Here is a 26,731-nt window from a genome sequence, read left to right on the forward strand (position 1 = left end):
TGCAATCTATCCTAAGCAAAGGACTCCAGGTTTCTATGGTTAGGGAAAAATACATTTTACTTTCAAAATGTAATATTTAACTGAATTCTGCTACTAGCCTACAACTTAGTTTTTTTATGAGGCAATGCTCCACAAAACGCCGGTTTTATTGTTTGCAGAAAATTGCGTACAGTAAAAATACAACTACAAATAGCTAGACATATTTCTACGAATAGCTAGTCTAGCCTCATAATCTTTTCTGTAGTAATTTCACTTCATATTGTTTTTATGTACTAGGTAGTTCACATTTCAAGTTCATCCTGAGGCTGGTTACTTTGACTTAGCAAATGTACTACTAGGTCTATTTCTAAGTGTACTGTTCCAGTAAGCAATTCTGCCTCTACAACTTATTTCTAGGAGGCAATGCTCCACAAAAATTTTTATTGTTTAACTGTACAGTACCTAATAATAAACTTACAAAAGCATTTTCAAAAGGCTTGGTCACTTTGAAAAAAAAAAAATATATTCAACTGAATTCTGCCACAACAACTTATTTCTGGGAGGTAATGCTCCACAAAACACTGTTTTTTATTGTTTAAAGGAAATTGCTTACGGTAATATAATTCACTTACCTACAAATAGACATATTTGTACAAATAGACTGGCCTCATAAACTTTTCTGAAGTAGGTAGGTACTAGTATCACTTTGAATCGTTGCATGCTCTACTAGTTCACATTTAAAACCTAGTTTCATCTTGAGGCTGGTTGCTTTGCATGAGCATACATGTGGCAGAATCACAAGCTTAAAAGCAAGCGGCAAATCCCTCCCACATAAACTTAATCTATCTGACTACCAAACTCACCCGCAATCACACTTTCCTCTTTACAGTACAGAATACAGTAGGACAATTGACCCATACCTACAAACAGAAAAAAAAAAACACAAACACATGTATAGTATACTTACCCAACTCCAGATACTCAGGGCTAGGCTGACAAATCACTGCAGACGAACACCAACAGCCCGAAAAAACACAACCCGCCACACCAACACTGCCACTCACAGACACCGAAGCGCACTACCAACCTCTTCAACCTCACCACAACCAGGCAGACTGACACACAACAACTTTACAACCCCAAAATCTATCAAACAACACATCAACGAACAAGAATGCTGCCAAATCCAACTTATGCCTTCCACGAACGACTTACTTCTTACGACTCTCGTAACAGACTCTCCCACTGACATTTTACACAACAGAGCGCCACAACAGACACCCGCTTCTGACCGCCACTTAACCACTCGCATTTATTCTTCCACCAATATCTCTCTCTCTCTCTCTCTCTCTCTCTCTCTCTCTCTCTCTCTCTCTCTCTCTCTCTCTCTCTCTCTCTCTCTCACGCAACCTTTGGAGACGTACTCCTCCATAACGTAGGTCTATTTCTAAGTGTACAGTTCAAGTAAGCAATGTCCTATAAACAACAGAAAGTCTTTTGTGGAGCACTGCCTCCTAAAGATAAGTAATAAGAGAGAATTTAGGTAGAATTGAAATTTTTTCAAGATGACTGGAGGTTTAGATAGGCAGGCATAATCATATTATATAAAACTTCTAAATGTAAATTAAATTATTAATATCTATTTAGAAACATAAAGCACCTATTTGAACGATTGGGATATTTAGGTTTAATTCACCAGAATCCATTTATTCCTTTGTGCCAATTCATAGAACTTTATGCAATCAGAGAAGATACTAACCAAAGGAAAATGGAAGGAAGCCATCCTTCTTTGTGATGACTTTGCCATTTTTGTCTAGGAAGTGTTCAGGGTAGAATTCCTCAGGTCTCTCAAAGTATTTCTGGTCTCTGTGGCAGCTCCTGGCACTTGCAAATATTCCAGTGTTCTGGGGAAGAGTGTTTATGAATATAAAATATTTAACTAAAAACTGGAACGCTTTGCTTTTAGGCTATAAGGTGAAGCAACAGAGTTGAGATTTCAAGTTTCAAATTCCAAACTTTCATGACATAACAAAAGATGGTGGTTTGTGACATTAGGTTGGTCTTGTTCTCACTTTTAAAGAGAATTTTATATTGGTAATTATCAGCATTTATGTAAGATGTTGCCATTTTAAACATTTTTTATTCTAGATACAGTTTAGGGCTGCAATCATAGCATTCTCTTTAAAGCTGAATTAGGCTACTTTGTTAGTTGCAAACAGATTTGACCAGTGATATTGAAAGACATACCTTAGGCAACCGGTACTTGCCCACTTGGATCTCTTCTGTGGTTGCGTGCATAATGCCTACAGGTACGAAAGAGGAATACCTCATTACCTCCAGTAAAACTGCCTCGGTGTATAGCAATCTGAAAATTAACAGTTAAGATATAAGCTACCTTCCCCATTACAATAATTAACACAGGAAAGCAAATAGGAATAAAGTATATTCCTAGTAAGCGTAGGACTATAATATTTCCAGAAAGAATTGAGCTTTTTAATTTCCTAGTCTAGTTTAACCTAAGACTAACTGGAGTCATTGAATTCCAACCCAGGTTTTCCTTAACTCCAGCTTGTCTTTTCAACCTAACTTTCCTTTTAATCTAAGCTACTTTTTCTTAGGACTTCAGCAAATTTATGTTCTTGATAGACTATAGGATTCCAACATATTTATTTTGTTGCTAGACTATAGGATTTCAACATAATTACTTTATTGCTAGACTAGGATTTCAACATAATTGGGCCTACTAAGCTTAAATGTAACTTTTCACATAGCACACTAACCTGTCCTTATCATGGAGAGAAGGGAGTGTGTCCCTTGGAACCACCTCATCAATTTCCTTCTGCATTTTTCTCTGTATCTCAGGATGGGTGGCCAAGAGAGCAATCAGCCATCGGATGGTAGATGAAGTTGTCTCACTTCCTGCACCAAAAAGGTCGCTGAGGGTTGTGACCAGGTTGACATCTGAAAGTTAAAAGAAATTAATTCTGATTTATCAAGCCAAGCACCGGGACACTTTCAGCCATTCAGCACCTAAAGGCCACCATTAACATTCATGGATGCCTGCTCAGGTGCGCCTGCACAGTCGACCTGTACATTCCTCTCAAATGATATACCTGCAATGAAGAGACCTGTGCAGGTGCAACTAAATGTTAATAGCAGCCTTCAAACAGTGAAGATAGGGAGCTGGAGTGGTTGGACAGCAAGCTAAAAACACCCTAAAGCTAAAGTACATGTACAAGGATCTTGAGGAGGAACTGACAGAATATCCCACAACTGCATTAAGAAGTAATGTTGGAGAGGCTGGAGAGCTGACTGAAGAAAGGAACTAAAAATATAGGTAAAGAAGAGGGTTAAATGCGGGTGCAACTATGAGCCAAAGGGATGCTTCAAAAAACTCTGTATTAATGACCACGGTACACCACTTCAGGTGCATTGACAGCACCATCCCCTAATGGTAAGTGTTGAAGGAGAAACTTGGTCAAAGTTGCTCTAAATATAAATCGAAGGTGTAAGTGAATAGCCAAATTTTTCATGAACTTAGATTAATCCAAGTCCTATTAGTATATAATTGCTAATTTGGCACCATCAAGCATACATCCTCATTTCTAAAAAGAATGATAAATTTTAATTGTCAAGTCAATCTTAGCTATGATTATTTTTTTGGTACTCACAATCATCCTTGAATATAGTACTAAGGCTGCCCCTCTCTTTCTGAATTTCTATGAGGTAGGCATCTATGTAGTCCTTAGGATTGTTTTGGTCCAGCATCTTGATGTGATTCTCTATAATTTCCTGAAAAACAGAAATAAATCCTGTATTTTTTTTTCCCACAAAGCACTAATACGAAAAATGAGTGAGATCAGCCATTCAAACCATTAAACCTAGTATGGTGCTACATGATGAAATGGTTATAAAAAAATGGTATAATGGATTCCTGCTGAAGATACTTACAAGCATGAGGTTTTTAAATTGTTCCATGTTATTGTAGATTACGTTAACCTTGAACACTTTCTCGAGGACAAATCTGGGGAGTATTTTGAAGAGTTGTGGAAACATATCCAGAACCTGGATTCTCCCTTGGATTAATTCTATGTTCTGTTTCAAGAAGGCACTAAATTTTATTATTTCTTGGTCATCCGTGTTGTACCTTATATCTGGATATGGTAAGAAAGAAGGAAAATTGACATTTTCGATAATAAAATAAAATTTTATTTATACTTACGAAGTAATCATACGTATTGCCTAAATTTTCCACTCAGCAGCTTAAATGTTGAGTTTGCCGGTAGTGATGCTAGTTTGAGTAGGTTAATTGAAAGAAACAACGCAGCTGAGTTGTCAATTGTTTTTTGCCCTTGCATCCATATGAGGGGAGGAAGGAGGACTCTGATTCATAATTACATGGTAAATTTTATTTTATCATAAAAATGTCCTTTTTATGTATGTAACTTACCAAGTATACTGAAATTAATATATTGCTGAATCCCAAATTGCAAATGAGGAGGGAATTATCAGAATGTTTCTATTCCCAAACAATATTGATGATAATGAGTTAGGGAATATGAAATTGCTAGTACTGATATATGTAATGCTTGTTGTTCCTTACCTGGTAAATGAGCTGTTGCAGGTAGATACTGCCTCTGGTTAGCACTCATCTTTACCATGTAGGATGTGGCAAAGTAGCCCTAACACACTTTTACATTAGTGGGAGCTTGTAGCGAGGGATAAGACCATTGGCTACCAAGCATACATATACTATGTACATAATTTCCCCTGTTCAGATCGCAGTACCAACAAACCAATCCACCAGACACAAATACCTATACCAAATTTTAAATTAACACCTAACCATAAAAACACTGACTGGTGGGATACTCCAGGTACACTGTACCCCCAAGGCTTCCCTCAAACTCAACACCTTAGTTCAAGGCAAAGAAGATAGAAAGGTTGCAAGATTTCCCACGCTTTCATCCCCCAACACCATACCAGCCACTGATAATGGACCCAAGGTACTGCAATCGTTGTGTGTCATTTCTACGTCACGAAGGTTATGGATAGCAAATGTCAACTTACACCTCTAATAAGTCACTTGTAAAATAAAGGGTAAGGGTAAATTACATATGTCTGAAGGCTAACAAAGTTGCAATTTCTCTTACTTCGTGAGCTTTGGCTTTGAAGGAAGGTAAGACTTCTTCAATCAAAGAATGATTCAGTTATCAGATCTTTTATGAAGAAAACCAGGGCGTTCTTCAAGAGGGGGCAAGACAGATTCTTCACTGAGTACCAAATATTACTCAAAAGGCCTCAAATTTTCTCTGCTCTATGGAAGTAATGCTTCAGGACTCTTACTGAGCACAGAACTCTCTCTTCATCCTCTGGGCCCAGGATTTCCGACAGAATTTTAATAATGAAGGAACGTGGCAAAGTCTTGGCTGGGTTCTCATTTTTTGCTAAAAAGTCCAGGATGAATGAACAAACTGCATCCCCTTGGGGAAATCCAATTCTTTTATCTGTAGCATGTGCTTTGTACTTCATTGATCTGCTCATCTGTCGACAATGCAACGAGAAAGTCTTTCTGGTCATGTCTTATAACAAAGAACAATGCATAGATTTGAAATGAGGACTAGAGAGCCATTTCAAGACTACGTACATCCAAATTCCCGAGACAGTTGCTGATTCCTTAGGTTTGGATGTATTAAGACTTGATTAGGTCAGAAAGATCTGGGTTGGAGGACAGATCTATGCCTATATATAAAAAAACTAGAGTTCAACATTGCTCTGTATCCCTTAATTGAAGACGAGACATTATGATGTCTGTACCAGACCCTGAAGATTGTCCACTTGACCTGGTAGACTTTGACAGATGAAGAACATCTACATTTTGCTATACCAGCTGAAGCTGCTCTTGAAAATCCCTTCTGTTAATGGAGTTTCCTAACAGTTGAAACCCTGTTAGTGCCAGTTGGATAATCCTTGGTGATTCCATCTGAAATGGGATTATCTAAGAAGATTGGGCCTTGTAGATAACAATCTTAGGAAGTCTATTGGTAACCTGAGGAGATCTGGGAACCATTCCTGTCTTGGCAAGAATTCAAGAACTTGTTGATTACTTTCCGTATCATGCGGAATGGCAGGAATACATATGAATCTTTGTTAGACCAGTCTTGTAGCATGGCATTAGTCACCCATGCTAGAGGATATGGGATTGGTGAACAAAATTTTGGAAGTTGGCTGTTTTTGGAGGTCACAAAAAGATCTATGAGAGGCCTCCCCCACACTCTCCACATGTCCTCACACACTTGCAGATGTAGGGTCCACTCTGCGGGGAGCACCTGTTTGCAACAGCTCAGACTGTCTGCTAGGACGCTGAGCCCTTGATGAACCAGGTCACAAGCTTTGTTTTGGAGAGATCTTGGTGCGTTGCAAAGGAAAAAAATGAGTCCCCCCTTGCTTCTGAGTATAAGTCAGGGAAGTGGTGCTGTTGTAGTGCTATCACCATCTAGTTGTAGACTTTTTTCAAAAAATGCTGGGATCCTAAATAAATTGCTGTTAGTTCCTTCAGGTTGATGTGCCAACGTACTTGATCCTGAGACCACTTCCCTGACACTTCTTGGTCATCTAGGAGAGCTCCCAACCTAGATCTGATGCATCTGCATAGAATTCTAGGTTGGGGCGTTGGGGGTCAAAGGAAGGAGAGACTTCCCATTTGAAAGTGTGTTGCTTGATTTCCACCATAGGAGATCCTCCTTGATCTCCTGAGAAATGCAAACTATGAAGGAATCTGGAGGAGTTCTCCTATCTCAGTTGGCATGAAGATAAAACTGAAAGGATGGCCTCATATGGAGCCTTCCCAGGGCTACAAACTGCTCCATAGAAACTAAGATGTCGAGAAGGTTCATCCATTGCTTGGCGGAGTAAGTATGCCAGGAGAGGAACCCATTCACTTTCTTCAGGCATGCCTAGATTCTTTTGGGGACAGAAAAACCTGAAAACTCCAACAATCTATCACTACCCCTAAATATAGAATCCTCTCTGAAGGAATCAGTTGAGACTTATGATGGTTGACTAATAGGCCCAAATCCTGCACTATGAGAAGGATCTTCTGAAGATCCTTCATGCAACTTTCCTTTGACAGTGATCAACGAAGCCAGTCGTATAAAAAGATGTTGATCGCCATTAGATGAAGCTATTGGGCAAGTGGAGCAAGTACTTGAATAAAGACTTGCTGTGCTGTCAAAGCCGAAAGCATAGGGCTCGGAACTGGTATACATAATCTGTTGTGGAACACAAAGCAAAGGTACTTTCTGGACTTTGGATGCATTGGGATGTGAAAATAAGCATTCTACATGCCTACAGTTGTCATCCAGTTGCCCTGCTGAATGGATGACAAGATAGAATGACTTTTCTCCATCTTGAATTCTATATTTTCGAGGAAGAAATTCAAGGCACTGATGTCCAGAACAGGCAGTCCCCGGTTTATGGTGGTTTCGGCTTACGACGTTCCGAGGTTACGACAGTTTTCAATTATATTAATCGGAAATTATTTCCAGGTTTACGATACTGATCTGATGGAAGAGATATGACTCCAAAAAGGTAAAATAATCAATATCTGAAGGGTTTTTTTTTGCTGAATAATGCAATAAAATGCAGTTTACATAGTTTTTAATACATCCAAAGCATTAAAAGTAAGGTTTTCTTAGGACTTTTTACAATTTTCAATGCTGTTCCAGCTACAATCCCACACTTCTTCAAAATAATTGTGCCCTAACAACATACCATACTCATTACAGTGTTCCCCCGTATTCGCAGGGATGTGTACCATACCCACCCCCGTTGAATAGTTTTAAAACCCGCCGAAAATAAGTTTATAACCACCACTAAACATGCTTATAACTGCCTATCTTGAAAGTTCAGATACCAAATGTATACCTTTAATAACATCCTACTTCAAATATACCTAAAATTACTAACCTATTACTGTATTATTCTTTGAGGTTATATTATTAATATCATTTCAAAGTTATCTTAAACATTTTACCATTAAAAACATATACCTACAGCCAATAACAGAGAGAGAGAGAGAGAGAGAGAGAGAGAGAGAGAGAGAGAGAGAGAGAGAGAGAGAGCAGTGAATGGCAACATCATATATCTGACCATCAAGAGTGAAATTATGAATTATTTCTGAGACAGAGAGAATAATAATGTGTGTGAGAGAGAGAGAGAGAGAGAGAGAGAGAGAGAGAGAATAACTCCTAAACTCAGACTCCTTCCCCTTTGCCAATACATATATCAAACTGTCATTTACTCCCCGCCCACCTTCCTCCACGTGGATAAAAAGACTGGGAATCGCTATTTTTAATTAATCTTATCAATATTTTGAAATTAGTTTTAAGGAAAATTTTTTATTTATACTACAAAATAAATAAACATAGGTAAGTAAGAAAGAGAGAGAGAGAGAGAGAGAGAGAGAGAGAGAGAGAGAGAGAGAATGTTATTGTTACTGTTTAATCTCATTAAACTTAATATTAATTGTAAACTAGTACTGTATATTATTATCTGACCATAAAATGCAGTAATGTCCTTAAAGATATACATAAATTTCCAGCCCAAACAGAGGGCGAGAGTTACCACTAGGACATACTATCTCGTGTGGCAAAAGAGAGAGAGAGAGAGAGAGAGAGAGAGAGAGAGAGAGAGAGAGAGAGAGAGAGAGGCGGGGGAGGGTTATCCTTATTTAAGACTGAAATGGATAGATTATTGTACTTCTATAAAATACTATCACATATGAATTTTCAAATTAGTCATATTACTATTATTATTATTATGCGAAATATTAATAAACATACATATGTACCATGGAAATTCTCTCATCTCAGTAAGAGAGAGAGAGAGAGAGAGAGAGGAGAGAGAATTTACTGATCCTGACACTTGATAAATTTGACAGTTGTTGGACCCCAGCCATCCCAGCTTGCTACCTGGAGTTCAAAGAGAAAGATGCGGGGTAAAGTGCATTTTCTTTCATTCTTACATAATTTTTTTATTTATAAACTAAAATCTTGCTAATTCACTTTAGTATTTTCTTTACTGAATTGATATTATTCCTGTTTACATTAATATTGATATTTGACAATCAGTAAATCATTTATCATCCAAAAAACATACATCTCTGTAAGAGAGAGAGAGAGAGAGAGAGAGAGAGAGAGAGAGAGAGAGAGAGAGAGAGAGTGGGAGAGAGAGATTTTCGTACTTTCGTAGTATTTGTAAAATACTTTCACATATGAATTTTGTAATTACAATTATTATTATTATTATTATTATTATTATTATATTATCATATGAAAATTAAAAAAAATTAAATATATTATACATAGTGTGCCACAAAAAGCAAATCTCTCAGTAGATGAGAGAGAGAGAGAGAGAGAGAGAAAGAGAGAGAGAGAGAGAGAGACCTGGATTTCGAAAGAAAGATGCGTGAAGACTGGGATTTCCTTCATTTTTATATAATTTTTAAAATTTATAAACTAAAATCTTACTAATTCAATGTAGTATTTTCTTTATTGAAGTGATTGCTCTTTACATTAATATTAATATTAGAAAATTAGTAAATCATTTATCACACAAAAAGCATACATCCCTGTAAGGGAGAGAGAGAGAGAATTATTAGTTATTACGTGATATCATTTAATCTTATTAAACTTACTAATACAGTATTTATCAATATTAATATTTTAAAATTAGTAAATCATTTTTGTATCATAAAAATGTATTTAGGCATGAAAATAACATAAAAATACACTAATTAGTGATTATTTATCGTCGGAAAATCCCGTGAATAGGCGAATTCACTGCAAATAATGGGTAGATATGGTCCAGATAAAAATCAGCGAATCAGTGAGTCCGCGAATCCGGAGAACGCGAATACGGGGCCCACTGTATTCATTCCTTCAATCACGCAAAAGTCACTTTCATTCATCACTACCACTTCGATTTCTATCCTTTCACATAACATTCCCACCACAAGCATACCTAAAGTCCCTATTCCTTGTCCCTCCCCTTTACATTTCCTAATCTCACACTCCCTCCACAACTTATCACATCCATTCTTAAAAAGAACACAGACACTGCATCCGATATCAATCAAAGCAACCAAATATACCCCTTTGCACCTTACTTTTACACTCATGCATTCATGGGCTCTATCCCCGAACCCTTCTTCATGCAACAACCCTTCTCGTACATGCATCACTATTAACTGCCTGCACACTAGAGGACCCACCCAACTGAATCCCCTTAACACCTACTCATCCTCTTTTGCCTACACACACTTGCTACATGACCTTCCATTCCACATTCAGCACACTTTGCATGCTGCTCTTTACACATACTAGCATAATGCCCATTCTTTCCACAGTTGCCGCAAACCATGTTTATACAGGTACCCTGACATCCACTAGCTATATGCCCTGTTTGCCCACACCTATAACAGGCTCCTATTGCCCACCAACATTCATTCTTCTTATGCCCTAGTTTCCCCACATCTGTAACACTTCTGCTCTCGCTCACAGCTAACTAACCCTAACCTTCAGACACTTGCACTTGTAGCTCTCTTAGGTTTCACCACACTTACATTACTTGCTCCAACGCTCCTATCAACCACTCGCTCTGCCATTCGCCTCGGCCCTTCTAAAACTGCTTCCCTATATAGTCATTAACAGCTCGAAAAGTGGGCTGTGTGTGTGGAGAGGTGGGAGCTGGGGAAAAACTGTCGTATGTTCAGCTGGACACCATTCTTTCTTGCTCAAGTTGCTTCCCAGTCGTTTTAGTTGTGGGGGTCGTAAAGTTGATCAGTTGTAACTCACATAGGTCATAAGTCGACAACTAGCTGTATATGATATATGTACCATGATATTATCATCATTGTTTACGCGAGGCTAACTTGTTAATGTTATTCAATTTCTCTTTGTACTGAATTACCATAAGCCAATGTGCATTGAACCCAGAGAATTAGTTGAAATTAATAATTACTATGCCATATATGTATAGTAATGTATAGTGTGTAGTGTAGGCTAGGCTACCCTATATGTAAGATGGTACTGATTACCCTAGTGTAGGCTAGAATAGTATAATATTCTTATGGTAAATTAACATGGGCTGACTTACAACCAAATCGTCTTACGACTGGTTGGTTGTAACCAATTGCAGTTGTAAGTCGACAACTAGCTGTATTCCCCTGGCCCTATACACCGTCAGCAAAAGCTGACCACAGCAACCACATTGAAACTCTGGGTTCCTTCTTAGGTGCCCAGAAGGATTCAAGATGAGAAGGGCAGTCACCTGAGGAAGAGGTTGTTGTGGCTACCCCAAGATCGTTGCACTGACAAATCATCGCTACAATCTGAGCAAAGGTCCTCTGTATTTTGGGAATGTCTGAATCTCTGGGCAAGGGGTCCTGCACCCCTTCGAGAGACTGATCCTCCCAATCTACTCTCCCCTGAGGGAGAACCTCACCAGACCCTCTGGATCGTTCCTCAACGGTATGGACACTAAAACCACTCCAGGAACGTAGGCTCCCAATGCTGAATCCCGCGGAGAGTACCCTGCAGGATTCCTTTTATCCACCTCGCCCCTCCCAGCATAGCCCGAGGAAGTAGAGGGAATAGGAGAAGAGAATTGGATGCTTTCATTCCTTCTCTTAGTGACACTCTCAGAAGAAATGAGCCATGCCCTGTCACCAACCTGCGGCGAAGATAAAGGTGTCACCAACCCATGGTGATGACAGAGGCATGGGTCTAGGAGAGCCTGGTTACCTTGTGAGACACTTTCCCAAGGAGAATGCAGAGGTTCTTGCCAAGCTATAGCAACGACGGTGGCAGCTACCAGACTGGCGAGAACATGCATTGTCCTCATGACACATCTCAGCCCTCTTCGAGGTCAAAACCTCGTGTGAAGGGGACTGTATAGGGGACCTCTTCCTAGCTTTTCCAGATGCCTTGTCCTGAGTAGCCATCTTGCTTGGTGAGACGTTCCCGTGCGCAGTCAGATTAATCAACAGATATCACAAGTTTAACTTACGTCTAGAATTTGAGAAATATCTAGAAGTGTTCGTGAACTATCGGTGATAAGATTAGTGTGAAAATAGTAGGATAAAGCGTCTACTAAGTTAGTTTATCAAGTGAAATACTGTAAATCAGAACAAGATGGCAGTAAGTTCCAACCGTGGAAAAAAATGGCGAAATTTAGCTTGTTTGGCAGATTCGCAATACAATGAGGTAGCAGGAAGGGAACTGGGATTTCTCATCTATGAGATCAGCAACAGTCCTAACCAAAAAGATACAAAAGCATTCATAGATATATTAGAAGGATATAATCCTTCAAACTGGAACAAATCAACAGAAAACATCTTGAAAATAATTGAAGAAGTTCCAGAAAAATCCAAGTGGTCAAGAGACTCATAAAGAAAATATACATAAACCAACATATTCTGACAAAGAAAATGAATAAGGTGAACATTGTGAATATCCTAATTGATGCATTAGGAAAAAAAATGCCAAAAGCATGCAAACTGTGTAAGGTGTGGTATAGCATAGTTAATCCACAAAACCTAATCAGAAAATGTGTTGCATGCAACATTCCGACCCATCCACAATGTGCTGAGGTAATGCAAGATATGAGAAAAGATACCAGAATATTTTGCTCAACATGTCTGTCATGGTTAGACAATGTTATTAAATCAAGATTGAATGTACAAATAGTTGAGGATGAAGAAGAAGAGGAAGGAGGAAGAAGAGGAAAACGGAAAACGGAGAGAAGTAAACAAAACTGAAATGACAGAAAAAAATAAGGAAAACAAAGAACAAGATAAGAGTATGGATGCAGAGATACTCATTGATACTACATATGAGGCAATAAAGCAGCATACTTACGAAGAAATAAATTACGATATGACAACACAAAAGAAAATCCCGAAGAGGCTCTACCCAGATCTACACAATGACGGGAAAGAGGAAAAAATAGACAAAAAAGACAAAGTCTGCAACCTTTTGAAAAGAGGGAATTGCAGATTTGGAGAAAGATGTTACTACAAACATCCTAAGGTATGTCACAACTATGAAATATATGGTAAATGTGCATACCTAGATGGCTATGAGGATGATTGCAGAGATCTGCATCCAAAAATATGCAAAAACCTAAAAGAAGGAAAAGGATGTAAGTTTGACAAAAAATGTAAATATATGCACCCTGTAGCCATGAATCATAATCAAATAAATAATCAATCAAATAATAAAATCCAAAATAAGAAAGAAACAAATAAAGAGAAGAATAAAGAATATCAGGTAAAATAAAAAAGCAAGCCATCAACGAGATATGCAGAGATGTCAGCAAAAAATTTCAAAGCCTCGGCTCCAACATACTACTCAAGAGATAATAACTGCATTTATTACGCAAGAGGATATTGCAGATACGGAGAAAATTGCAGATTCAGACACAAAATGAATAATTATGATGAAGGAAGATCAAATATTATGGAAAGGTTGGATTTTTTAATGTCAGAATTTCTGGAAATGAAAAAAAGAACAACATACCAGAACAGGAAAGAGACATGGGAAAATCCTTATTATTACCAATATTAAATGAAGGAGAAAACATGCAAACCATCATAGTGATGAATGCGCAGGGTTTAGTTACGAGTAACTCAAAAAGAAAAAATAGAGTACTTAGAAGAACTAACCCAAATTGAAAAGAAAATAGATATAATGAATATAAGTGAAACCTGTTATTCCCAAGAGACTGGGAATGATGATCAAATAAAAGGGTTCCAAACTTATAGATCAGATAGAAAAAATGGGAATCAAGGGGGAACCGCAATATATGGGAAAGACAAATAACAAGGAAAAATATATGAGAAATATAGTAACTCAGAATGTGAACTAATAGCAGTAGAATTTGAATCTGAAAAATTAATGAACATAGTAATATATAGACCTCCTAATACTAAAGAGTTTGACTTAATAATAGAAAAATTGGATGATATATGTAGAAATCACAAGGACTGGACTATTTTCTATCTGGAGACTTCAACTTTCCTTTCGTAGACTGGAAAGAACGAATAGGAGATTGTGGTTGTACTTATACATATAAAAAAGAGAGTAATAGTAGTGCAGAAGATAAGAGGCAATTCGAAAAGCTATTAAATATGCTACTAGAATACAACATTCAACAAATAAATCACCTGCCAACAAGAAAGGAAAATACTTTAGACCTAGTATTTGTGAACGAGATGAATTATGTTAAAGAAATAATAGTTCATAATGCGAGTATTTCAGACCATAATGTCATAGAAGTCCATTCCAAAGCAAGTGAAAACAGAGATAAGCAAGAAATGAAAAAGTGGGAAGGATATGGAAAATACAACTTCTACAGTAAAAAATATAAAATGGGTCAGAAATAAATGAAGAATTAAACAAGATTGGATAACATTTTTCGTAAGTGATGACATAAGGGTAAATACGGAGATATTGTATAAAATATTAGAGAAAATAGTCGATAAATATATACCGAAGAAGAAAAGTAAACATCAGTCATGCATACCAAGAGACAGAAGGATCTTGTTCCAGAAAATCAGAAAGTGGAAAAAAGGTCTTGCAAAAGAAAAAAATGCATGGAAAGTTATAGAACTAAAAAGTAAGATAGAAAATGCAGAACAAAAGATTATACAATCAAAAGAAAATGAAAAACGGGACTTGGAAGAAAAAACCCTAAAAAATATCAAGCAAAACCCCAAACTATTATACTCATACGCGAAAAAGATGAATAAATGAAGAATAGAAATAGGCACTCTTAAGAATTGAAGGGAGATTAACGAATGAAAAAAAGGAAATATGCAACATATTGGCAGAACGATATAAGAGAGAATTCACCCCTAGAATAGATAATGAAGATAATGATATAGAAATAAGGGACAAAAATAGTGAATATTTAGCTGACATAGATATTAATGAAGCTGATATTGTGCAGGCTATTAATGAAATTAAAAATGGAGCTGCAGCAGGGCCTGATGGAGTTCCTGCTATTTTGTTAAAGAAAGTAGTTCATTCTATCGCAAAGCCACTTGCAATATTATTAAGACAAAGTGTAGATACAGGCACGATTTATGATGAGCACAAATTAGCATACGTATATTACCCCTACATTCAAAAGTGGATCAAGACTAGAGGCAAGTAATTATAGGCCTGTGAGTCTAACATCACATATTATGAAAGTGTATGAAAGGGTAATGAAGAAAAATATTATGAAACATTTAATACAAATAATCTGTTTAATATAGGACAACATGGTTTCGTACCCGGAAAAAGTACACAAACCCAACTGTTAGTCCACCGTGAAAACATATACAAAAATATGAAAAGCGGAAATGAAACAGATGTGGTTTATCTAGACTTTGCAAAAGCTTTTGACAAGGTAGACCATAATATATTAGCGAAGAAAATTGGAAAACATAATATAGTGGATAAAGTAGGAAGATGGTTAAAAGAATTTTTACACAACAGAAAACAGATAGTTATTGGAAACGATGAGAAATCGGTTGAAGCTGAGGTAATTTCCGGTGTGCCACAAGGTACGGTGTTAGCTGCATTACTGTATGTTATTATGATTGCAGACATAGACAGTAATTTAAGGAGCTCGGGTAGTGAGCAGTTTCGCCGATGACACAACAATAAGTAGAGAAATAACTTGTGATGAGATAGGAACGCGCTTTACAAAGAGACCTTAACAAAGTATATGATTGGGCAGAGGTAAATAGGATGGTATTTAACTCTGATAAATTTGAATCAATAAACTATGGAGGCAGAGAAGGAAAGCTATATGCATATAGGGGACCTAATAATGAGACAATCACAAATAAGGAAGCAGTTAAAGACCTTGGTGTCATGATGAATAGGAACATGTTATGCAACGATCAAATAGCAATTCTATTGGCAAAATGTAAAGCAAAAATGGGAATGTTGTTACGGCATTTCAAAACAAGAAAAGCTGAACACATGATTATGCTTTGTAAAATATATAATCGTAGTCCACTTGAATATTGCAATATATGGTACCCACACTATCAAAAGGATATTGCACAAATAGAGTGTACAAAGGTCCTTTACAGCTAGAATAGAAGAAGTTAAGGACCTTGACTACTGGGAAAGACTACAATCCTTAAAATTATATAGTCTAGAAAGGAAAAGAGAATGCTACATGATAATTCAGGCATGGAAACAGATAGAAGGAATAGCTGAAGACATCATGGAGCTAAAAATATCAGAAAGAGCAAGCAGAGGTAGATTAATAGTGCCCAAAACTATACCAGGAAAAATAAGGAAAGCACACAGGACATTAATCCACTACGCACCAGCATCGATAATGCAGCGTCTATTCAATGCGTTGCCAGCTCATCTGAGGAGTATAACAGGAGTGAGCGTAGATGTGTTTAAGAATAAGCTCGACAAATATCTAAACTGGATCCCAGACCATCCAAGATTGGAAGATGCAAAATATACCGGAAGATGTAATAGCAACTCTCTGGTAGACATTAGAGGTGCCTCATACTGAGGGTCCTGGGGCAACCCGAACAAGATGTAAGGTCTGTAAGATAAGGTCTGTAAGAGCCAGACTTGGCTTTTGCAGGTGGGTCCAAGCCATAGCTTGGTCCCTTCTCTTGCCCTGCACCACTGTCATTGTCATGACAAGAGAGAAGACTCCCCTTCACTGGGGGGCTGTACACTCTGAGAAACTCGCAGACGAGTCTCCAACATGTCCCCGGTTAAATGAGCAGTGCCCTTGGTATCAGGGACTGGAGAATGGATCTTGGTTTGTACTCCTGAGGTTCCTAAGGTACTAGACCCTGGAGATAACGTCAAGGTTCCCACTCCCAAAGAAGCAGGTGAGCCAATATGAGAGCCAACTGCTTCCTCCTCTGGGGGAGGATGCAGATCATATAAGTCTCGTGGCGAGACTTCTTAAGGGAAGGAGAAGCTACCTTCTTCTTCTTAGGTCAGGAAGCCTTCGAAGAGGCAGCAGACGATGACGAAGACGAAGTTGCCAGACCTCTTCTTCCTCAACTTCCACTGAAGAGAAGTCAAGGGCCCCCAATGGGCAGCAGACAACTCAGCAGGTCCAGGAGCAGGTATAGGAGCAGGAGCAGGCACAGCAATAGGAACAGCAGGATGGGTCACCTCTGCCACCACCAGGGGTGAGAGAGGTGGAACAAGAACCACTGGTACAGGCAGTGGTGCCACCCCAAAACCAGGAGGAGGTGGTGCTGTAGTCACAGGTACCAGGAGATGGCATGCTGGCAAATGAGCTCTGGTCCCCATCACCACAGTAAGGGACATGTTGGTCGGATGGTGCAACAAAACTAGGAAGGGCAGCATGTAATAATTAGGCTGAGTCACCGTAGGGGTAGTGGTGGTGATTACAGCATGGATCACTGCAATGATGGCACTAGTACTATTCAAGTGTGCCAGCACAGCACGTACAGATGGCGGCCCCACCAGTCGCAGTGAAACCCATGCCTGTTTTAGACCTGACACCTCACCTGTGAAAGAAACAGCCAGGTTAGCAAGGGGGTGTCCCCCTTGCTCTGATGGCGTACCTTCAGAGTGAGAGGAGGCCCCCAAATAGAGTGTTGTCCTGGTCCACAGCTCCCCCCCTCTCCCACCAAACTCCTTCCTCCCTGACTCATCGGGAGAGGAAGCAGGAGAAGAGACTTCCCCCAAAGGAGAGGAAGTGAGCATGGGACAATTGCCAAGAGAGAGGTAGGAAAATGAGGTGGTAACTACCACAGGATTTGGTTGGGGGGGGGGGGGCGGCATATTACCACCATCCATAGATTTAGGAATCTTCCTAACATACCTTTTCCTCCGTACAACGATCTTCAAGATTACATTCATGCCCTCGGCAAGATGAATAGAAGACATAAGGATCAACATCAAGGGAAGTGCGGATTTTGTCGCAATTCTTACCCTGCACCCCAGGGCACTGCCGACTGGGGGCGGAACTCTTTAGTGATTGCAATTCTTGGGTTTGAAGGTAAATATTATGCAAACACACACAACACAACATACACATAGTATATTCAAGAACAAAACAAGGAAAAATCCCACCGGGTTTGTAAAGAAATCAGCTGTCAACAGTTGGACAGAGAGCGGTGATGCACACACATCCATAATGACACCCGAAAGCAAATTGGAATGTTTATGTTCGGTCAGGAGAGACTCCCAACGACCGGACCAACTTGTTTAAAAATGTCAGTGGCTGTGTCCAGGCTTTGCCTTAAGTGTTCCTATTGTAAAGAAGCAAGGGTTTGTATATCGTGTAGGAACTAAGACAAATTTCCTTGCTCTCTCTTTTCTGAGAACCAGCTCTCAAGATCATTATATACCTTTCTAGCAGAGGATGAGAGCACCATCTTTGGAAGTTTAGTGGAGTCAGTCGGGCTGTGGCCCAAAAAGAATGTCAAAGCCAGGGAAGATGGAGTTACTGGAGAGAAAAACCCTGGGAACATTTGCAGTAAATAAGTCATCACGGCTGCATAAGCCGAAGGTGTAGAATTCTGATTAACTCTGCCAATATCACTCTCTTCATCCAAAGAGAATGATAGGTGTGAGTCCACAGGTGTCTGAGGAGCCATGTTCACTACTCCTGTTGAGGGATCCTTCTTAAGTAAATTTATAATGACTGCAAGCTATCACTAAATCAGGGCTAACGATGAACCCACAGTGTTTTCAGCAAGAAGCAAGGGATAAGGAAGCAGAGCCAAAGCAGCTGGCACCAAACACCTGGCATCTAATGCCAGAACCATCTGAAACCATGCCAAGCTCTCCTTAGACCGATCGGTGCATTCAGCAGTAACATGATCAGGCAAATGATAACCAGGCACTAAACAGAGTTCTTGAGTGCCAGAGGGAGATCAGTCACCAAATTCAATATGGGCGCAAATGGGAGCTCGGGAGCAAGTGGGAGCTCAGGCGATACTGACCAGTCAGGAACACATGGGAGTTTAAGTGCCTTAGCACTTTACATTCTGACGGAAAATGCTCTAGAGAATCCCAAAAACTACACGATGGTAGCAAGGCTTTCACAGCACTGCTGGAGAGTGACCACAGTCTACTGCGGCCTTTTCAGTGGCTGTGACATGTCACTAAAGCGCCACATCCAATGGCAATCCGAAGTCACAACCTGAGACGCTACAACAGGTCCTACTGAGGGGGCATCTGCTCGTGGGCAGACCCCACCGACCTCCCTAGGGCTTCCGGTATGATGGCTCCCAAGTGTAAGAGAGTACACCAGTGACCTTTGCCTAGGGCTAGGAGCATCGGTGGGACAAACAGGCACTTCCTCCACTGTCACTTTAACACTCTTACTATCCATTTTGTCCTTAAGGACTTTCACTGATTTGCCCGAGTGGGCCACTATGTCCACTGTCAGACCAATCTTCTGGTCAAAATTATTATGATTCATTTTGGACTCGAGGCTAGCAAGGGGATCAGGGTCTGAAGCGAGGGAGCTCGGTAAAGGAACAGGTTGAATAGTTAAAGTATTAGGAATGGGGACAAAGAAGGAGCGGGTACAGAAATTATGGGAACATCTACAGAAGACTTAAAAGAATTATCTTAAGTCCTATTCCTCACTGATTACTCTCGGCACTAACAGCCACTTTACATTTTCTGCCCTTGTCTAATTTATTTAAATGTGATTCTAATACCCTCCATTTTTTTACATCCCAATCAAAACACTCAATGCAGGTCAAATTAATGGAGCACACCTGTCCCCTACATTCCATAAACATAATGTGAATCACATTTGGCTTTCGTTAGGCTCAAATGCTGCAATACTGTAAGCTAGCTGCACCTGAGTTGGACATGATAACAAGTCAACTTAACTACAAGTCAATAGTATAATTAAATTCCGGTGATAAAATCTTGTTACCAAAGAATCTAACAGAAAACTTGATAATACAAAGCCAAAGGCTACCAATACATCAGCAAAGGGAGAAAAACACAGATGGAGAAATAGACGAAAATCAAAATCAAACCAACCACTCACAACTGAATCAGCTATGTTGTTCCTTCCTTACCCTGAAAGTGGGCAGGCCCAATTAACATACACAAACAAGCGTTACCTTGAATTTCAAAATTTAAGCTGCCGGCAAGTGCAAACTTTAAGCAATATAAACTCTCTGGTTAAGTTTGTTATGTTACATACATAAAATGTCTAATTAACTCTGTCCAAGATAAGCATATCAGTTTTTATACAGGCCAAAAAAAAAAATGTCAAGAAAAGTAGTCATCACATACTTGCTACAAGCTTCCAGATGACGTTCAACACAGCGACATTGAGACACCAGGATATTTCTATGGGTTTCCCAGCTGTCCTCTCGAAAGTCTCTACAAGGTTCTGAGCCTCGTACTGGATGACACCCTCAAAGGAGGACTTTCCCATGCCAAAATCCTTCAGGTGTCTGAGGGCAAACCTCCTGCCCTGTACCCAGACATCACCAACTGAACTTACAATTCCTAAGTAAAAGAAAGAGTTAAAGACACATTAAGCCACATGAGATAGTGTGCGTCTGTCACTGGTTCTACGCCTGGGGTAAGCATATCTGGTTTCTTCCAGACATATTGTCAACACATGCAATATCAAGTTATCTTGTTACTGCCTCAATCTGCTGTCACTAATGATTCTATAAAGACAGTAATAAATCATCTCATCACCCATGAAAGTGTTGAAACCCTTTAGTTATCTCACCAAGAACAGATTATCCTACTGAGAAATATATACATATACATATACATATACATATACACACACATACATATACACACACATACATACACACATACACACATACACACATACACACATATATATATATAATAGTATATATATATATATGTATATATGTATATATATATATGATATAGTATATATATATATATAATATATATATTATATATATATATATATTTATATATATATATATATATGTATATATATATATGTATATATATATATATATATAATATATATATATATATTGTATAATATATGTATATATATAATATATATATATATTATATAATATATATGTATATGTATATATATATATATATATATATATATATATATATATATATATATATATATATATTATGAATAACTTGATCACTAAGTATAATAAAACGTGATGCTATGTATAAAGGTTTTTACCACGAAGGAAAAAAAAATGAAAAGCGGAGATAGCCAAGCACTTGTCGGTTCTAGGTTCGACCCTTTACTTCAGGCACAATTGAGTTAAAGGGTCGAAACTTAGACCGAAAGTGCTTGGCTATCTCTGCTTTTCATTTTTTTCCTTCGTGTCAAAAAATTTATTTACACATATATATCATATGCTTAAAAAATCACAGTAAATGCAGTGACTTCATAAATAAGTGAATACCGCACAAAAATGATAATCAGAAATCCAAGCGCTTTTCGTCTTTACTAAGACATTGTCAAGGAGCTAATGAAATACAATTGGAGAGAAAGGTCTCAGTGATATCCGATAATCCTGGATTATCTCTTTCAATTTTACCCTTTTGACAATTAACCATCTGGTATTCCTGATCTTGTGTGTACCCGAGACCTTTCTCTCCAATTGTATTTCATTAGCTCCTTGACAATGTCTTAGTAAAGACGAAAGCGCTTGGATTTCTGACTATCATTTTCCTGTGGTATTCGCTTATATATATATATATATATATATATATATATATATATATATATATATATATATATATGATGTATGATGTATATGTATGTATGTATGATTGTATGTTGTATTTATGTATGTATGTATGTATATGTATATATATATATGTATATATAATATTAAATGGTATATATATATGTATATATATATATAATCATATATATATATATTAATATATATATATATTATATATATATTCTATATTATCCTGCAGGAGCATCTGAGAAGGACTCGCCACCAAGATTCAATCCTCCAGCACCCATAACTGTGATAATGCCGTGGCAGACCTGGGCAAAACCTTGCATCAAGAGAGAGAGAGAGAGAGAGAGAGAGAGAGAGAGAGAGAGAGAGAGAGAGAATAACTTGTAGTAGCAGTAATAAATATAATTCAATATGGCTATACCGGATATGACGAATCCCTTTGGCACGTTGCTTGCCAGTTTTAGCAACACTGAGAAATCCTTGATAAAGAAAATAGAGAAGCCTATACAAAATTAATGGAGCTGATGCAGCAATCCTTTTTGATAATAATACGTAATACGTCATAATAATATTGAAGGAGATTGCTGCTTCAGCTGCATTGATTTTATAGAAATTCTTTTCTATTCTTTTTATTACGGCTTTTTATTATGGGAGGAATAGGGAAAAGTCAAGATCGATTAGTTTTTTGTAAATATTATATTTCAAAGAAAATCAAATCTGGTGTACATCATCCGTAAATCAATACAATTCTAATTTAATAGTATAATGGTGGAATTATATATAGTTTGAGGGCCAATGTTTCTTCTGGTTTCGACCAGATATTCTCAAGGCTGTGGCTTTGAGCAGACTGACGATGGATTCAGGTTCTACCCTATTTATAGTTGGGGGTCAGCAGGGGGTGTCCTGCGAGCTGAATTTTCGCTGGTCTGGGGCACAGTGCTCGTCTCCTATTGGCGGCTGGAAGAGATCTTCAAGCCACTTTCAAAAAGTTGATGCCCTTGTTGCCTCAATCTTGTAGACCGACGAATCTGGACTGTGTAACATTGCGTGACGTTATGGCTGGCCGAATTGTCATTGGCATCATGCAGCGTGCACCAGCCAATGAAAATTTGGCCAACCATGACGTCATGCAACATCACACACTCCAGCTTTGTCGGTCTGCAAGATTTAGGTAATGAGAGCATCAACTTTAAGAGTGATTGAAGATCTCTTCCAGCCACCAATAGGAGACGAGCACTATGGCCCCGACCAATGAAATTCATCTCACGGGACACCCCCAGTTGACCCTACACCTAAAAATATAGTAGAACCTGAATCCATCATTAGTCAACTCAAAGTCAATCTATGAAACATTGGAAAAGCCATAATAAGAATAGAAAAGAATTTCTATAAAATCAATGCAGCTGAAGCAGCAGCCTCCGTCGATAAAACAAGCTTGAAAGTGGGTTTTCTACGTAAATATAATACATAATAATAATAATCCAAACAAAAATCTAGTCAATCATAATGTTGAAAGGATGGAGAGTAAACAATATGGCAATGAGTTGGGAACCAGTTATATACTGATGCTTTGACTTAGGCCTAGAAATGGAAAGCATCTGCCAGATATCTTAATTATTTTATCATATGCAATAATGAAGCGCCAAGCAATTGTAAGTTTGGTGAAAACGGCTAAACCGTTAACCGTTAAGAAACAAGAAACTGACCTGCATTACTGTGAAATTTAACCATGTCGAAAGAAAACACGTAAGGCCTTCCCTGACATTCAGGCCTACTGAATGTGGTCTTTATCAGTTCGTAATCACAGAAGCCCACAAACACATGGCTGCCAATTTTCCAACTGACGAGATAAAATATGATATAATCATAATTAATAAAACAAAAACAATACTTGAAAGTGAATTTGCTATCGGTGTTCATTAAAAAAACTGGAACCAAATTGTTAATTTGTCAGTAGTAAGAAGAAGAAAGCCTTTTGAATACTTACGTAAATATATCTCCATATTGTTCTCTAAGATCACTGACGATTTTTCGGGTATTATTGGTATAGAGAGGGATGTACCCAATGATTGGGAGACCCCATCGTCCTGGAAAAGGTGGTTGCATAATTCTTAAAAATTCAGATATTTGAATCTTTAAATATTAAACATTTTCAAGCGGGATTCTCATTACACTCGCACCAGCAGAGCACTAGGCCCAACCAAATCTGGCAAGAATAGACATGACAGTTGAATTTTAAACACTAAAACAACCTTTTATACTAAACGGGTAGTTTTTTTCAAGATCTTATCATTCCTAGGTAATTTTGATCTGTAAAGAACTGAGGTTTTATTTTTGGAACAAAGAGCCAAGCAAGTCTGACATTTACAGCTACAAGAGCATTCAGATGTAGTAATTCGTTTTTGGAACATATGATTGGGCCTCTCTCATTCTCTCTCTCAAATGCACTCAATAACAGACTTTTTAAAAATAAACTTCAACAGATACTGAAAGTTTTGAAGATGCTTTTCTTCTGAAAAGCGTATCTTCTCAGACAGACTTTGGTACAATATGAATAGTGAGCCCTATTTTTTGGCTGACAGCCAGATACAGTATTGGCCTACAAAAACTAATCCAAAGGATTATCATATTTTGCTGTTCCTAATGATCGAGTTATCATACCTTCTAAGCTGGGGTGTTTCTTTATGAAAAAGTCAATAAAAATGCAGTTTCATCGTTTTCAATATACCCAAAACATTAAAAGTAGGGTTTTCGTCGGATTTTTTTATGATTTTCGATGATGTTCTGGTTTATGACAATTTTTGGTGTAAGAACGGAACCCCTATCGTAAATCCGGGACTGCCTGTACTGAATGCGTAAACTCAAAGGTAAAACAAGTTGTATCCTATATATCTATTATAAAAATGAGAAAAAGCGAGTCTGTTTGTTCCAAGAGAACCGATCAGTATGAAATTTGGCACAGAGGTTAAGCTGACAGAGGGTTCGAACATAAGCTAATTAGATTTTCTTTAAAATATATATAAACCACTTAAAAATTATTACCACTGCACTCACACACACCCAATGTAACTTTTATTTTTGAGTCGATCTGGTTCAAATTTGATACATAGGCAATTGGTGCTAATTGCATTAATTCAAATAGTTACCATACCGTTCAGGGCACTGGGGGGACCCTGTTGAATATACCTTTTAGCTTTGGGGCCAATTTTGGTCAAATTTAAAGCATGGGTTACTGACACCAATTTACAAACTACTATAAGAATGTTTCGGGCCCTGGGGGGCTACCTATGCCCTCTCCTCATTATACCTTTTGTTATTTTGCATATAAGGTTTAAAATTTGAAATGACAAATTTTTTAAGACAATTTGTATTTTTCATAGCCAAATGTGGGTTATTAGTAGTATTAAGTGCATTACGTATTTGAAAATAGTAAGATTGGCGCATACCCTGATGGGGGCACAAAAATAATTAGACCATACACGCCATACACAAATTTCACTCATTTTTTATTTTTTACATTTTTATCTAAATTTTGACCTTGGATATTATTACTTTTTCTGAAAGGGATTGCATAATCCAATTCGATAAGGTTTGTCATCACAAACGGCATGCACCTTTTTATCCTGGACGGGTACATCAGCTAGTATTATATAGCACGGTACATATCAGCAATATCACAATACGCTAAAACATAAACAAAGTTGAATGGCAGGCAGAAGTTAACTACATGCTCCATCACCTTGTTTAAAAGTTAAACAGTCATTTCCAGTTGCGCTGGAAGTAGATTGTGTAGGAAATAAGAACTTGCCTTCATTACAAGAGAACAGAATTCAGAATCAGGTTTGTTAGAAACAGCTACCTTTTTCTAATGACATTGTTACTGACATCAGGAATCATCAAAATTTTATCACTTTGTTATCAGATTTACATATCTCAGTATTCCACTCTGGAAGAGAACACAAGAACCAAACAATAGATCTATTGAAGTTCTGTAATAAATACAACATAACAGCAACTTCACTCTTCAGAAACACTATTTTGTTTTGATTCACAACTAAAAATAAGTTACTGATTAGCAGGAAAATTGTGTAGAAATTTTAGTTCACGTTTTAATTCAAAAATAAAAGAAACATCATACGATGATGCATGTATGTACGAAGACTCAAATTTAACAGAATGTGAGATGAATTGATGTCTCTTGTTAAAATTTAATGTAAGGAAAGCAGTCATTTTTCAAGTTATTTCACTGATCGGATTTCTTTTAACAGATGAATAACTAAAAAAAATGCCTTTTTTCTTGTAGTCGCAAGGCTGGAGTGAAATGATCTCATCACTGAGAGTTCCATAAAAAAATATAACATGAAGGTCATTTCGAATACTATACATAGGTATACCGAGGGGAATAAAAATGAGCTATAAATATTTCAAAGAAAAATTGCGCTCAAATTCCACTTATGTATAGATGTTCATTCCTACAGACATACAGAACGCTGAACTGATTAGACTTTCCTCTGAGTGTGAAGATTTAAGTATACTTTGTAACCTATTTTTTAAGAGACTTTTCTTATTTTGTGGTTTAGTGACCGATAATAACATTAATATCAATAGGCTTTTCGTCTGAGTGTATTCCTGTGAGAGAAATTAAATCTACATACAACTCGTCTGAATTACATAATCCCCAAGGGAACAGATTTATTTTTTAAAATGCTACATTTTTGTAGAAAACTAAATATTATTTGTCAGTATATTACAAGAATTATACACAAGGGTGTTTTAGAGGTATCTAACGAGCTCTATAAAGACATCAAAAGAACTTAGACAACCTAAAAGCCTGGCTCTACCCCATTCTAGATCAAAACAGGACAAATCACCTGGTGGAAGACTGCTTGGCTTCCTGGTCAACCAGTAGAGTAGGCCTATGAACAGAACAACCAATGTCCATGTCAGCATGGTTCCGGGTGTTATAACTCTCTCCCT

General features: G+C 37.8%; 1 protein-coding gene across 1 annotated transcript; it reads right to left on the minus strand.

Annotated features, from left to right (window-relative positions):
- Positions 1-816: 816 nt before the first annotated feature.
- Positions 817-26,731, minus strand: LOC135219060 (cytochrome P450 2L1-like). The gene is made up of 10 exons (XM_064255490.1): positions 26,626-26,731; positions 23,742-23,841; positions 23,461-23,594; positions 20,319-20,537; positions 3,931-4,133; positions 3,651-3,771; positions 2,760-2,940; positions 2,227-2,344; positions 1,739-1,883; positions 817-899 (listed from the first exon to the last, which is right to left on the minus strand). Exons 1-10 carry the CDS (start codon positions 26,702-26,704, stop codon positions 817-819), a joined length of 1,383 nt encoding a protein of 460 aa, XP_064111560.1. The 5' UTR covers positions 26,705-26,731.

The sequence above is a fragment of the Macrobrachium nipponense genome, chromosome 1 (assembly GCF_015104395.2).
Source record: "Macrobrachium nipponense isolate FS-2020 chromosome 1, ASM1510439v2, whole genome shotgun sequence".
Lineage (NCBI taxonomy): Eukaryota > Metazoa > Arthropoda > Malacostraca > Decapoda > Palaemonidae > Macrobrachium > Macrobrachium nipponense.